The sequence below is a fragment of the Periplaneta americana genome, chromosome 11 (assembly GCF_040183065.1).
Source record: "Periplaneta americana isolate PAMFEO1 chromosome 11, P.americana_PAMFEO1_priV1, whole genome shotgun sequence".
NCBI lineage: Eukaryota > Metazoa > Arthropoda > Insecta > Blattodea > Blattidae > Periplaneta > Periplaneta americana.
Genome location: NC_091127.1, coordinates 7,057,501 through 7,074,402, shown reverse-complemented (window position 1 = coordinate 7,074,402; position 16,902 = coordinate 7,057,501). Strand labels below are relative to the sequence as shown.

The 16,902-nt window shown below is 34.1% G+C and overlaps 1 protein-coding gene across 1 annotated transcript in view; it reads left to right on the top strand.

Annotated features, from left to right (window-relative positions):
* Window positions 1-5,756: 5,756 nt before the first annotated feature.
* fng (Fringe glycosyltransferase) overlaps window positions 5,757-16,902 on the top strand; it is a 408,217-nt gene continuing 397,071 nt past the window's right edge. The window contains exon 1 of the mRNA XM_069838872.1: window positions 5,757-6,037. Within this exon, the coding sequence (XP_069694973.1) occupies window positions 5,900-6,037 (138 nt within the window). The 5' untranslated portion in view covers window positions 5,757-5,899. The remainder of the gene's footprint in view (window positions 6,038-16,902) is intronic.

The following is a 16,902-nucleotide window of genomic DNA, read 5'->3' as shown; positions in this document are numbered from 1 at the left end:
TGTGTTCAATATCAAAGAGATTAGTTATTATTATTATTATTATTATTATTATTATTATTATTATTACAGTAATATTGCTGTTATCATTGTTTGTTGTTTAGTCAACTGTTTGAAGACAGTTGGAATCTCGTGACACCAATAAGTCATTTCTCATAGACAACTAAGCCAGAAGATAATGCGAGGGTGACCAGTTCCCTTCTCCCTCTATTGTACACATTGTTTAATGAGGCTTAAGATGTTTACAAATATGTAAGTCTTCTTACTCTGACACATGTTGTTACCATTATTCTTCCTATTAATTGTTACCCAACGCAGAACTGCACGCATTGTATTCATCTGACATAATTAGGAACAATGAATCCAGACGTTTGAGATGGACAGTGCATGTAGCACATATGGACGAATCAAGAAATGCATATAGAGTGTTAGTTGGGAGGCCGAAGAGAAAAAGACCTTTGGGGATGCCGAGACGTAGATGGGAGGATAATATTAAAATGTATTTGAGGGAGGTGGGATATGATGATAGAGACTGGATTAATCTTGCACAGGATAGGGACCGATGGCGGGCTTATGTGAAGGCGACAATGAACCTGCGGGTTTCTTAAAAGCCATTTGTAAGTGAGTAAGTAAGTATTATTATTTTATTATGTTTTTGTTTTATTTAACTAGCCAGCTAGCTAGTGAATACAAATTAAATTTATAAAACAAAAATGTTTCTAGCCACTACCGTAAGAGCCAGGCTCGTGTACGGTGTGGTCTTAGCCAATAATATAACATAACATTTACAAGGACAGTTTACTAAATACAGTAAGTAACTTAATTCAAACCAATAAATAACACACACACACAAAAAAGAAATCACATTTAATATAAATTGACAATCAGACAGAACATGAATATAGTCGACAGAAATAAAAGGTAAAAAAATACATTTGTTAATATTATAATTTTATAAATTTCTTTTTTAAAAGCTTCAATTTTAAAATATTTCAAATTTGGAAGTCTTGGGCCGAAACTAGCACCATGTTTAAGAGCTGCACTTGTATGACATTTAGGCTCAATTAATGGGAAAGCATACCTACTTTTGTCTTCGAGTACGATATTCATGTCGATTAGATTTACTATGTTTCATTTGATTTCTGTGGTAGTAAGTTAGTAAAGCACATTTATAATTTTTTTCAATAGTTAATACTTTAAAATCTGTATAAATTAAATTTGTTGGGTAATCCATATTTTTGACAGACAAATTTTGATTAATCTTCTGTGTAATAAAATTAATGGATTAAATAGAGATGATGCTACTCCACCCCAATTTATTATACCATATTGTATTAATGAATGTACCAAAGCTAAAAATATTATTCTCAATGCCTCCTTGGTGATAAAATTTCGAAGTATTATGAATTTATAAATTGTCTTTCTTATACTTGTACACATGAAATCAGTTTGTTTATCCCAACGTAAATGCTGATCCATAATAATTGAAGAGTTCATTGCAAGAATGATGGATGTAATTTGGAATACATTTTGCAGGAGAAGCAATTGAAAGTTTGAAATGCTTAGCGCTCAAAGCTTAACTGTGATTTTCCGATCATTACTGGACAATGACTATCAGTGTTAATGTCATATAACTCTGTATGTACATTCTATATGTCTTAAGCTATGCATTGACAGTCTCGGTTCATTTTCGACAAGAAAGTGACATCCATCATTCTTGCAGTGGACTCTTCAATTCCTAAATATTTGACTTGTACGGAAGGTGTTAGATGTGGACAATTACATATTAATTATTTGTTAATTCATTACATGAAATATTATGTATTACTAAGTGATAATTATTCATAGGTGGAGGTAAACCTTTCGTTGTTAAAGAAAATGTAATATAGGTAGTTTTATTATTGTGTAAGGACAGGAGATTAGAGTCAAGAAAATTTTTTACTACTTTAATTCCATTGCTATCATTTAAATAAGTGTTATCCTAGTTTTCCCCATTAATTGTTAGTACAGTATCATCTGTATTATTAATTTTTATTTTTAAATCAAGCGGCCCAATTGTTTCTTTTGCTGGTGGTCCCATACCATTCTTGATTCGTCCCTTCTTCAAGTGACTTCTCATGAGCTGCCCTTCTCAGTCTATTTCACGTAAAATGCACTCATATAGGTGGCTGACGGACTGTAGTCTGTATGGGCTATTCCATATGAAATCGATCAGTAAAAAACCTCGCATTTTTTTATACTCTAATTTTTTTCCCTATTTATACAAGGTGCTGAGGAGAGTGCATTTTCAAAAATATACTATCGAAAGTCTAACGGTTTTAGAACTATTGAACGACAAATTATCGTATTTTATAAAAACAAACCTCTTTCAGCGCTCAGAACTCTGGAACCATTTACTGCAGAACATTGAACGGGAGCTCATTTTGAAGCTGACATTTGGTAGGTTATGATAAGAAGTAATCCTTATTTTTTATTGTATACAGAGAGATAATCTGATTTTACCTACTTTTAGGCTTTTTGCTCATTTGTAAAAATGTAAAAAAATATTGAGAAAAAACCTTGCATTATTAAGAGGGATTTCGGCATTGTTTGCTTAGTGGTACGGCAATAAGTTTCGAGGGTATTACATAAATTATTTTTACATGCCTAGACTTGAACGACGCAGTACCGCACGCAGTGGCCGAGAGCTGAAGATAAGCGAGCGTTGGGTGTCATTTTACTCCTGTGTTTATGAAAACTTGTGATAAAGCTAGCCCAGCTATGCGCTACTAGACGAAACATCACGTGTTTATGTCTCCTGGCCTTGCTTGTCTCGGCTAGCTCCCGTCTCACAGTCAGCTGGTTAGTTCACGCGCGTACTATTTATTTTCTTTAGTTGAGTTATTTTATTTTATTTTTATTTTTTTTAAGTAGGTTATTTTACGATGCTTTATCAACAGCTTAGGTTGTTTAGCGTCTGAATAAGATGAAGGTGATAATGCCGGTGAAATGAGTCCGGGGTCCAGCACCGAAGTTACCTAGCATTAGCTCATTTTGGATTGAGGGAATACCCCGGAAAAAACCTCAACTAGGTAACTTGCCCCGACCGGGAATCGAACCTGGGCCACCTGGTTTCGCGGCCAGACGCTCTAGCCGTTACTCCACAGATGTGGACTCTTTATTTGATATTTTCAATACTTTCTTATCAACGTGCCATCAGTAAAAATATTTATTTGTACTTTCAATGCGGAATCTAACTATATATTTTTAAAATACTTTTGTGCGAGATCGTGCGTATTTGCTTGCTTTCCGCACAAAACCAATATGCGGTAAGTGTGAAATACCACATTCAGTATTCCCAACATAACACACATAACAATTTCCCTCTTCTTACCGCTTAAGCGCCATATTCATTTTACTGCTTTAGGCTTTTAACATATTATTTTTAGAGACGTTTAACATAGTAATAATTATAAATTGGAAACTTACCACTGCAATTTCACCTAAATTGCACTGTTAATTATTGTTTTTAAATATTTGCAAAAATTAAGTAAACTCTACAACACCACAAAAGTTACTGCATTTGTAATGCAAGTAACATTAAGGAAGCCGTGAAAAAATCAACAAGATTCCAGATGCCGATGTTATTACTGCAATATGTTATATAAATAATATTGTTAAAATATTAAAATGAAAAATTAATCATTACATAACCCTACCGTTTGTTTTAAGTTCGCATTTATAGATTGGGGGAAAAAAAAGACAGACGTATATCACGGCCTGCTGGAATATAGTAAACACAGAAAACATTTTATAGCAACAATGTTGAATATAGATATTTTAGTTTTTAAAAGTTGCCGTCATTGAACAGAAACCAAGATGGAGATTTCATTGCAACTAATTAGAAATTCGTCTTTCAGGTATGTAATAAACGATCTTCGCACAAAATAATGTACGATAAACGAGCTACGTTTCGCTTTTTCAATCTTTTCCTCGAACATCAAAACATCAACATACCGCTCTTGTAACGCATATTACTATTTCCTTGGCAAAGGCGTCTTAATGAGGAAAAATCTCAATTTCTCCATTTCTATAAAAAGTAAGAAAATCTGTTTATATGTCAATATAAACGTTAATTTCTCAGCATCAAAATAAATCATGATTTTGTTCATTGGGCGAAAGGGTTTCGGAGCTACAACAGTTTAAAGTTGCTAATTTTATGAAAATACGATAAATTAAAATATTTTTAATTTAAACACTATGAAGTTCTGATGCCTCAAACTTTGCACAAAGCATTGTATCACAGTTGTCTTACTTACTTACTTATTGGTTTTTAAGGAACCCGGAGGTTCATTGCCGCCCTCACATAAGCCCGCCATTGGTCCCTATCCTGAGCAAGATTAATCCAGTCTCTACCATCACATCCCACCTCCCTCAAATCCATTTTAATATTATCTTCCCATCTACGTCTCGGCCTCCCCAAAGGTCTTTTTCCCGCCGGCCTCCCAACTAACACTCTATATGCATTTCTGAATTCGCCCATAAGTGCTACATGCCCTGCCCATCTCAAGCGTCTGGATTTAATGTTCCTAATTATGTCAGGTGAAGAATACAATGCATGCAGCTCTGCGTTGTGTAACTTTCTCCATTCTTCTGTAACTTCATCCCTCTTAGCCCCAAATATTTTCCTAAGAACCTTATTCTCAAACACTCTGTTCCTCTCTCAAAGTGAGAGTCCAAGCTTCACAGCCATATAGAACAACCGGTAATATAACTGTTTTATAAATTCTAACTTTCAGATTTTTTGACAGCAGACTAGATGACAAAAGTTTCTGAACCGAATAATAACAGGCATTTCCCATATTTATTCTGCGTTTAATTTCCTCCTGAGTGTCATTTATATTTGTTACTGTTGCTCCAAGATATTTGAATTTTTCCACCTCTTCGAAGGATAAACCTCCAATTTTTATATTTCCATTTCGTACAATATTCTGGTCACGAGACATAATCATATACTTAGTCTTTTCGGGATTTACTTCCAACCCTATCGCTTTACTTGCTTCAACTAGAATTTCCGCGTTTCTCCTAATCATTTGTGAATTTTCTCCTAACATATTCACGTCATCCGCATAGACAAGAAGCTGATGTAACCCGTTCAACTCCAAACCCTGTCTGTTATCCTGAACTTTCCTAATGGCATATTCTAGAGCGAAGTTAAAAAGTAAAGGTGATAGTGCATCTCCCTGCTTTAGCCCGCAGTGAATTGGAAAAGCATCAGATAGAAACTGACCTATACGGACTCTGCTGTAAGTTTCACTAAGACACATTTTAATTAATCGAACTAGTTTCTGGGGTATACCAATTTCAATAAGAATATTATATAAAACTTCTCTCTTAACCGAGTCATACGCCTTTTTGAAATCTATGAATAACTGATGTTATTACAGTTCTATACGTACAAAAAAGGTTTTATTGTATTTAGAAATTGTAAGGTCAATTTTCTCTTATATTTCGGTCGATTTGAGATGGAATAGCTCGTACGGTTCGAGGATCAGCGGTCTGCGAGTAGGCTGGTCTTCTTTCAAAACCTCGCGCGCGCAAATGCATACCACGCTTAGTGTGCTGCCGCGCCGCGAGGCAGCGCGCTTCTCCCAACCAACTGTTGCTCACGTCCTCCGGAGAAAGAGACGGCCGATACAGGAAGAGAGCAGAAAAGAAGTGAGTGAGATAGATGTATACGGCCCGCAGACCGCGCGACAGAGAGAGGGGGGTTGGTTTACTACAACAGCAGTTTTTACAAGATGGCGACGGAGTGTCGATGGCTCTGTGTTGTCGTCAGTCGTCCGTCGGCAGTAGCGATGAAGGGTTCGTTGCTGGTCCGCGGGGTCCTGGTGCTATGTAACATGCGTGTTCGAGTGTTGTGATGGTGTTTGTGACGATGGTGAGTGTAGCAAGACTCAAGAGGCTGGTGCAGGGCCTCACGTTGGTGGCGGCGGCAGCGTACAGCACCCTCCTGTTGTACCAGACTGTGTCCTCCTCCAGACTCGCGCCACGGCAACAGGTACACATGTCTGCAACAATGCAACAGCCGTATGACATCGGTTTAGCTTCAGTGGCGACTAGAAACAGTCTTTCAGTATAGATGACGGCAGTTATTAACACACAAACAAGCCTCTGACTGGCTCACTGTTATGCATTCGGGCTATTCCATCTCAAATCGACCGAAATATAGAGAAAATTGACCTTGCAATTTATACTAATAATAAATCTGTAGCCGAAATTTTTCTGGTAATTTTCGATTTTCCAAAAATAATTGGTCCTAACATATATAATTAACCACCCTGAAACCGAAAATCGCATTTTTGAAATTTTTGTTTGTATGTCTGTCTGTATGTTTGTTACCTTTTCACGCGATAATGGCTGAACCGATTTATATGAAAATTGGAACATAAATTAAGTTAACTTAGATTTTAGGCTGTATGGCATTCAAAATACTTTGTTTAAAAGGGGGGTTATAAGGGGGTCTGAATTAAATAAATCGAAATATCTCGCTTATTATTGAGTTTTGTGAAAAATGTTACATAACAAAAGTTTCTTTAAAAATGATTTCCGATAAGTTTTATTCTTTACAAAATTTTGATAGGACTGATATTTAATGAGATAAATGAGTTTTAAAATTAAAATAACGCCATCTAAGACGGTGCAATTAATTAAGAACAAATGACTTCGTCTATAAGGGGCCTTGGACATCAACAATCGAAAGCTATTAAACATAGTCTACAGAGAATGTTTCTGTGTTTTTATGAAGTAATATCAGAAGCTAAATGAACCGATTTGTATAATTAATTATTATTTCACCATTGGAAAGTGTAGTTTCTCTAGATGAATATAATGCTATAATGTTATTACAGTAACGTCTAAGTAAATCGAGGACAGGTAAGATTAAAATAGCTTCTTATGCACAGAAAATTTGATAGGCTATTTTGTACATTCGTTTTCTGTATTTCTTAAAATAATATTTATGTACAGTCATTTTAATCTGAGAGAATTAACGAACAACGAGAGTGTATTGATTTAGTATGCAGTAATAGTACGTTAGCTTAGCAATCCATTATTTTATAATTCAAATTTTAACTATGGTCAATTGAATCGTGTTAAAATACATAAAATATATATGCAATAAATGCAATGCAAAAAAATTGGGTAATGAGCGAAGCAGATTATCTTGCGCTGTTGTAAAAGTTGTTCCCTGGATCAAACGTCCTATTTTAATTATGTAATTACTTTATATTTATTTCTAACAGGTGCAGCGGAGCGCATGGGTACGGCTAGTTTTAAATACAATGAAACTTTTTCTGTCGGTTGACAACTGTGATAGAATGCTTTGTGCAAAGTTTGAGGCATCAGAACTTCATAGTGTTTAAATTTAAAATATTTAAATTTATCGTATTTTCATAAAATTAGTAACTTTAAACTGTTGTGGCCAATGACGTCGCCAGGATCAGAGCAAGGGGGGTGCGGATGGGGTGCGAGCTGTAAAAATGTGGCACATAAAAATCCAAAATGTTCTTTCATGCACTTGAGCGCATACTATGCATCTGTTTATTATTATTATTATTACTATTATTATTATTATTATTATTATTATTATTGCTCATCACATCCATTACGATACACTATGGGACGTAGTTATTTTTTCACATCCAAGAAATTGTTTGTTTTTGTTTGTTCTTCAAAATAATTTATGCCTAGTATTTTGTTAATAAATTGCCCTTTGGGGTGCAAAAAGGGGTGCTCCGATTTTTTTAATGGGGTGCTTGCGCACCCTTTCGCACCCCCCTAGCGACGTCCCTGGTTGTGGCTCCGAAACCCTTTCACCCAGTGATCAAAATCGTGATTTATTTTGATGCTGAGAAGTTAAAGTTTATATTGACATGTAAACAATTTTTCTTACTTTTCATGGAAATGGAGAAATTTAGATTTTTCTTCATTAAGACGCCTTTGGCCACGAAAATATATTTTTAAAATATATGGTTACATTCTGCATTGAAAGTACAAATAAACATATATTTTTTACTGGTGCACCGTTGATAAGAAAATATTGAAAATGTCAAATAAAGAAAATAAATGGTACGCGCGTGAATTAACCTGCTGACTGTGAGGCGGGAGCTAGCCGAGACAAACAAGGCCAGAAGACATAAACACGTGATGTTTCGTCTATTGTAGTAGCGCATAGCTGGGCTAGCTTTATCACAAGTTTTCATAAACACAGGAGTACAATGATGCCCAGTGCTCGCTTATCTTCAGCTCTCGGCCACTGCGTGCGGTACTGCGTCGTTCAAGTCTAGGCGTGTAAAAATAATTTATTTAATACCCTCGAAACTTATTGTCGAGCCACTAAGCAAACAATGCCGAAATCCCTGTTAATAATGCAAGGTTTTTTCTCAATATTTTTTACATTTTTACAAATGGGCAAAAAGCCTAAAAGTAAGTAAAATCAGATTATCTGTCTCTCTGTATACAATAAAAATAAGGATTACTTCTTAACATAACCTACCAAATGTCAGCTTCAAAATGAGCTCCCGTTCAATGTTCTGCAGTAAATGGTTCCAGAGTTCTGAGTGCTGAAAGAGGCTTGTTTTTATAAAATACGCTAAATTTGTCGCTCAATAGTACGAAAACCGTTTGACTTTCGATAATATATTTTTGAAAATGCACTGTCCTCAGCACCTTGTGTAAATAGGGAAAAAATTAGAGTATTAAAAAATGCGAGGTTTTTTATTGATCGATTTCGTATGGAATAGCCCATTCATTGAATTGTTGCACGATAGAGTCCTCCGTCAGTCATAATCTTCGTCTGCAAGGAATTTGATAAATTTAAGTTTACCTATTCGTATTCTGTGGAGTCTCTAGCGTGCGATAAATATTAATAAATATTAAATATTAATAAATTAGTATAAAAATTGTAACAAAACTAACATAATTAAATTTAAATCCTGTCCAAATTAAACGTCGCAAATTTGAAGCGCAATAATTAACAATAGGTCCCTATTAGAAACAACAACAACAACAGCGAAATTTCTTGGCTTAAAAATAGATAATGTGTTAAAATGGAAAAATCATATTAAAGAAATTACCCCCAAACTAAATTCAGCATGTTTTGCTATTACATCTATGCAAAAGATAGTAAAAGCAATATACTTTGCATACTTCCACTCGGTAACGAGTTCTGGAATAATATTCTGGGGAAATTCCACAGATAGTAACAATATATTCCTATTACAAAAAAGAGTAATTAGAATAATAGTAGGTGCCAAATCTAGGGAATCGTGTAGAACCATTTTGAAAAAAACTACAAATAATGCCCATGGCTTGTCAGTATATTTTTTCATTAATAATCTTCGTCATATGTAATCGTGAAAACTTTGTAACTAATTCAACAGTTCATAGTATAAATACACGTCAAAAAATGACTTTCATACTCCATCGGCAAGTCTATCGTGCTATCAAAAAGGAGTGTGTTATATGGCAGTAAAATTTTTTAATAGCTTCCCTATCGATATAAAAAATGAAACTCAAAACATAAGGTTATTTACGGCCAAATTAAAGAAGTACCTAATTTCTCACGCCTTCTATTCTGTAGGCGAATTCATGACATTCAATAACACTTCATGAAATTGATACTAAAACTTTGTGTTGTACTAGCAGACTATATTGTAAATCTCGTCTGTATATATTTCATCTAGACTGTGACTATAAATTAAAACTTTATAATAGTATTCAGTTTTTTTACTTGTTCCATATTCTAGCTGTAAGCAATGTATGAATACCATGGAATGTTAATAAATACAATACAATATGAATCATTTTTATCATCTTGGAACACGTGTAGCGTGGACGACGTACATGATTGCGTATTGTTATTGTTTACAATGACATGAAACAGGTGGTGGGTATGGAAGGGCGTAGTTGTGCCAGGACGCCGTCCCGGTACTTTTTCTGCAATCTGCGAGCGCCCTGCTTCTTTATTTCTACTTTTTAAAATAATAATAAAATTGTGTTACTTGAATCTTACTCAGTTTTGTATTTTATAACTATGGATTAGTAGTATGTCGCCTATAGCAGCGGATAATAATAATAATAATAATAATAATAATAATAATAATAATAATAATAATAATAAACGTTCACGAAGCGTCCCTGGTCTATTTTATTCACGACTCACCCCTGTGGGTATATCACTCGCCCCCTAGCAGCCCAGTTTGACGCTGTCAAGTCCATCTCGTGCCCAGTCAATGTAAGTCGTCCTCCCTTATCCGTAACCGTGTCTCATGTCTTGCACGAAGTGGATAGCTACAGTTTAGATCAGCCGCGGCGAAAATGCGACTCACGAGCACATTGTGGCTCGCAGTGCATTTCCCTTGCTTTCTACCTACAACCCCCACCCTCTCACTCACTGGAGTCAAACTCCGTTCTATTTGTATTTGTCTCTTACCTGCGAGTGGCGTATCGTCGCAATGTCTCTTTCGAAACCATGTACCTCTATAAAAACGAAAGTTTCAAGTAGGATGGGAGGATTCATTTTTAGCTGACAATATGATGAAAATATTAAATGTATGATTTATTCACAAATATTACTAGGAAAACGGTTGTATAACATAAAACGGCATTATAAGTTACTACATGTTACTGATGAAACATTAAAAGGTTAAGTGTTGTTGTTGTTATTATTATTATCATTATTATCATCATCATCGCTGTACGTCGATCCTTTTTTCAGCAGATGTACGAATAATGCGGTTAGATCTTCAATTTAAATTCACATATTTACAATGTGATGTTAAAAGAAAGCTAGATGTAAGGACTTGACAAATGTTGAACTTTTCAAATCTTTGGCAAAAAATAAATATTTGAAGCTTCATTCTTTCGCTTGCTCTGTTGAAGCCATGTTCGCTACAACTTACGTTTGTGAAAAATTATTTTCAACAATGAAAATAGTAAAAATCAAATTTAGATCACGACTGACAAATACCTTCGTGATCAGCTATGACTGGCAGTAAGTGACATAATTCCTGATTTTGAAACTCTGCCGCAGAGACATTCTGAAGACAATTAATTTTAGGTTGTGATAATGTGTCCTATGTTTTTTTGTTCATTTCTTTCTTCGTTACACATACTAAACATTAGTTTGTAACCATGTACTGTATATAATTTTATTTAAGTGCTTGACGTAAGGAAAATGAAAAACCGTTAATGTCAGACAGTTGCTTCAATTCCCCTTCGGGTGTCCGCCTCCCTCCATAGGTGCTATGCACGTTGCAGCTTACACAGTGGCTCGGCGCACGATAGCATTTTCGCCACCCGCTGGTTTAGATTATTTGTGCTGAATATGTCCAATGTTAAATCCAAGTGTCGCATTTGCCCTATTTCTCAGTTTGGTATTACCTGTTCATATTGTAAGCTGTTATTGTTGTACAGTAATCCCCCTCGTGGTGTTCAACATCGCTGTCCATTTCCATTAATATCAGTTGTTTGGTAGATTTGTACCCGTACGCAAATACGCGAATGTGCTTTATATCAACGGATATTAATACTGCAGTTCCAACTCGAAATGAATAATGTTCCGTCAATTAGCAACAGTAGGTAGGCTATACAAACCACACTCATCTGGTGCGTCACCCTCTCGGTAAAAATAATTAAACTACTTATATTTTTCTTGTTGTTTACCTGACGAATTTCATGATATTACTTGAGTTGCTATATGCATAATTTGTCATTGTAAATTTTCGACATTTTTATTTGACATTCTGATTTTTCACAACAGACCTTCATGTCTGAAATTCACGAGCAACCACTGCTCATAGTGCTCAATGTTTTTGATCGATTATGCCGAAAGACTGGGAAACTTTTTAGTGTAAATTAAATTTTTAACCGCAAAATTGTTTTTTATACTAGGCCTATTGTTTCGTGTCTTTGAGCAAATCTGTTATTTCTCTACTTAGAAACGCAGCTTGTGAAGAAACCATTAGAAAGTATGTATGAATGAATGAATGAATAAGCAAATAAATAAAGGAAAGATTGAATGAATGAATGAATAAATAAATAAATAAATAAATAAATAAATAAATAAACATACAGTCAGACAGATAAATAAATAAACGAATAAATGAGTAAATAAATAAACGAATGAATGAACAATTAACAGAATGAATAAAAATGAACAAATAAATAAACGAATATATGAATAAATAAATGAATGAATAAAAGTGAATAAATAGATAAATAAATGAATAAATAAATAAATAAACGAATAAATAAATGAATGAATAAATAAGCAAATAAATAAAGGAAAGAATGAATAAATAAATTAAATAAATAAACGAATAAATGAGTAAATAAATAAACGAATGAATGAATAAATAAATAAACGAATAAATAAATGAATGAATAAATAAGGAAATAAATAAAGGAAAGAATGAATAAATAAATAAATAAATGAGTAAAATAAATAAACGAATAAATGAGGAAATAAATAAACGGATGAATGAATAAATATATAAACGAATAAATAAATGAATGAATAAATAAGGAAATAAATAAAGGAAAGAATGAATAAATAAATAAATAAATAAATGAGTAAAATAAATAAACGAATAAATGAGTAAATAAATAAATGAATGAATGAATAAATAAGCAAACAATTAAAGGAAAGAATAAATAAATAGATAAATAAATAAAATAAATGAGTAAAATAAATAAACGAATAAATGAGTAAATAAGAGAATGAATAAAAATGAACAAATAAACGAATATATGAATAAATAAATGAATGAATAAAAGTGAATAAATAAATAAATAAATAAAATAAATGAGTAAAATAAATAAACGAATAAATGAGTAAATAAGAGAATGAATAAAAATGAACAAATAAATAAACGAATATATGAATAAATAAATGAATGAATAAAAGTGAATAAATAAATAAATAAATAAATAAATAAATAAATAAACGAATAAATAAATGAATAAATAAATAAATGAATAAATAAATAAATAAATAAATAAATAAATAAATGGTTTATTTAACGACGCTCGCACCTGCAGAGATTATATCAGCGTCGCCTGTGTGCCGGAATTTTGTCCCGCAGGAGTTCTTGTAGCCTACATGCCAGTAAATCTACTGACATGAGCCTGTCGCATTTAAACACACTTAAATGCCATCGACCTGGGCCGGGATCGAACCCGCAACCTCGAGCATAGAAGGCCAGCGCTATACCAAGTACACTACCGAGGCCGACTGAATAAATAAATAAATAAGCGAATAAATGAATTAATAAAAATGAATAAATAAATAAACGAATAAATTAATAAAACGAATGAATAAATAAATACATAAATAAATAAATAAATAAATAAATAAATAAATAAGCGAATAAATGAATGAATAAAAATGAATAAACTTAAAGGAGTACATAGATAGATAACTTAGGTAGATAGCTACTTTATTGCTTGGACATAAATAGCCTACATTATGCATTTGCAATGTCAATATAGGCCCCTAAATAAAATCATACAAAATTCTTTGCCAAGTTAAAATATTCGTTAATGCTATACAAACTGTGTTCATATAATTTTCTTTTAATTAACGATTTGAATGAATCGTAATTTAAATTTTTAGTTGAATTTGGTAAGCTATTATAAAACTTCAGAGACATATAATAAAAACTGCTTTGTGTAGTCTTGTATCTGCATAAATCAAGTCTTATATATTTACAACTTCTCGTATGGTGTTCGTGAAAATGCAAGTTCAAAGGAAAATTATCTATATTCACTTTGGTATATAACAAACACTGCAATACATATAGCGATGCAAGAGTGAGAATTTTACAGGATTGAAATAAAGGTTTACAATGTTCTTTTGGTCCAATTCTCACTGCTTTCTTCTGCAATTTAAAAATATTAAAAGATGAACTATGATTCCCCCATAATAAAACACCATATTGAAGATGGCTATGAATATATGAAAAATATACTGTTAATAGCACTTTTGTGTCCACAGTTTTGGACAAACATCTTAACATAAATATTCCTTTAGATATCTTACCCGAAATCATATTGACATGGCTATCCCAGCCAGACCGCCTTCAATATAAATACCCAAACATTTGATGTTATTATGAAAAGCATCACTTTTTCTATCTAAGCTAAATTTAAGATCTGTCACTTTACTTTCATTAATAAGAACACCATGACTTAATTAAGATATCAGTAGGAAGCTGAAGAAAATCTCTAACGCCAACTATCACGTCTCCAATCACTTGCAGACGCTGAGCATAATATAAGGTCGCATCGAGCCACGTTCCCGTCGGGTTAACACTGGTAAAGTGGAACGTTAGGTGATATTAAAGTAAATAACTGAACACTTAGATAGGCATTTCACAAAAATGTTCTTGATGGTGGCATGCAATTCCGCCCCACATAAGATCATGATCTGCATTATTGATCTAAAATGATAGTTATGTTTCGACTAAAATAATACTGCTCTTACTTACTTAGTTACAAATGGCTTTTCAGGAACCCGCAGGTTCATTGCCGTCCTCACATAAGCCCGCCATCGGTCTCTGTCCTGTGCAAGATTAACCCACTCTCTATCATCATATCCCACCTCCCTCAAATCCATTTTAATATTATCCTCCCATCTATGTCTCCGCTCCCCAAAGGTCTTTTTTCCCCCCGGCCTCCCAACTAACACTCTATATACATTTCTTGATTCGCCCATACGTGCTACATGCCCTGCCCATCTCAAACGTCTGGATGTAATGTTCCTAATCATGTCAGGTGAAGAATACAATGCGAGCAGTTCTGTGTTGTGTAACTTTCTCCATTCTCCTGTAACTTCATCCTTTTTAGCCCCAAATATTTTCGTAAGAACCTTATTCTCAAACACCCTTAATCTCTGTTTCTCTCTCAAAGTGAGAGTCCAAGTTTCACAAATACAGAACAACCGGTAATATAACTGTTTTACAAATTCTAACTTTCAGATTTTTGACAGCAGACTAGATGACAAAAGCTTCTCAACCGAATAATAACACGCATTTCCCATATTTATTCTGCGTTTAATTTCCTCCCGAGTGTCATTTATACAGAGAGATCACTTTATTTTTACTAACATTTTTAACATTAACCTGGCTATACTCGGAAACACTGTTACCCCCTTCCATTACAGGAGTTCGGAGTTGCTAGTGCAATATGTAAACAAATCATTTTACTAGCTATAGGAGGAGAGAAAAGTAGTGTATCCATTTATGTTACAGGGAAATATAGTATTACGATTTTCAGTTTGGTCATTACTTTACAGTATTTTATCAAAAAACAGTAGAATAGTAACAATTTTTTTTTTCTCAAACTCAAGTCTTCAGGCGGTTATATTCATTATGTAATGTCTACTTTATTCAGCATATTACTAACCTAATTTATTCCTGAGAATTTTGTGAGCACTTCCGTAAGAAACCCCAATTTCTACAGCTAACTTCTTGACCGACTTATTAGGACCTCGCTGCATCCTTTCTCTAACATCTTCTACAACATCTTCTGTCACCTTTGTTGGCCATCTTACACTTTTCTTCCTTTCTGTACATTCTGTTGCTCTAAATTTATCTACCAGATTAATGACATTTCTACGAAAATATTCCGTAATGATATAATCAGGAAATTGTGGAAAAAAAAAAAAAAGAAAAACTGTTGTTCACATTCGGTTATATTGTAATTCCAGTTTCCATCGTCGTCCTTCATACCTACAAACAGTAAAACAAAACTCTTGTTTAAATAATGCTGTTAAGTACCGTACTATATTATAGGGTACCGTACTTTCGGTAACTCTAATCTTCACTTGTGCTCAGTCCACACAGATAAATTCAGTTATGCTACACACCATACTTGTGTGAAAATAAACTTCAATAGTATAAACTCTTTCTTCTATACAAAATGCAACATATTTCTGAAACACACTGTACTCTGTACTGTTTATTTCGCTGCTAGCAGCAGCGGCCGTAAGTTTGTGTGACTGACGTTAGCAAGGACATTAGTAGAAGGGGTGGGAGTCAAGTACATTTAGAAACGCAGGTACAATAAAAATTGAAGTAAAATAAAATGATATCCCTGTATTTGTTATTATTACTCCAAGATATTTGTATTTTTCCACCTCTTCGAAAAATAATACTGCTTTATAAAACAAAATTGAGCATTCCAATTACTTCCCATCTATTATTTGTCCTATTTTTTATTTCTAAATTTGACGTTCCGTTTTGTTCCACCATTGATCCCAAAGAGCAAAACATTTGTTAGGCCTGTTGTTTATCTGTGCAATAAAGTCAACGCTTGTCTCGGAACACATACAGACGAGACGTTTCGTAGAAAGCGATTGGAAATCGTATGCATGCCGTGATGCTGTCTTTTGTTATCCCTCATTATCAGCCGTTGTCCCACCGCTGGGCAAAGGTCTCTTTTATTTCCTTCGAGAGCCTTCTGCCCCCAGCTATAAGAAACCGCTTTATCCAGCATGCGATCTGATCGCGGTTTTCTCCAAACGATACAGTGATGGGGACCTAAACTTGAAATAAACCTCACTCAGGAAGACCACTTATTCTACAGAATGGGACTATATTCAGCAAACTGGAAGGGCAGTCACTTGCTAGTAGCTGTGAATTGTCAGCAAGTATCTGTGCTTCTCCGGCCAATCTGTCACCACCTCCATTAATTTGGGATTCTGTTTAAATGGCGACGATTGTAGCGTCTGTAGCTTAAGGGTAGAGGTTAATCTTCCATCCAGGAAGTCCGGGTTCGATCTCTGCTCAAATCGTGTTGGAATTTGTGGTAGACAAATCAGACGTTGCTAGGTACTTCCGCTTCCTCTCTATCATTCCGCCA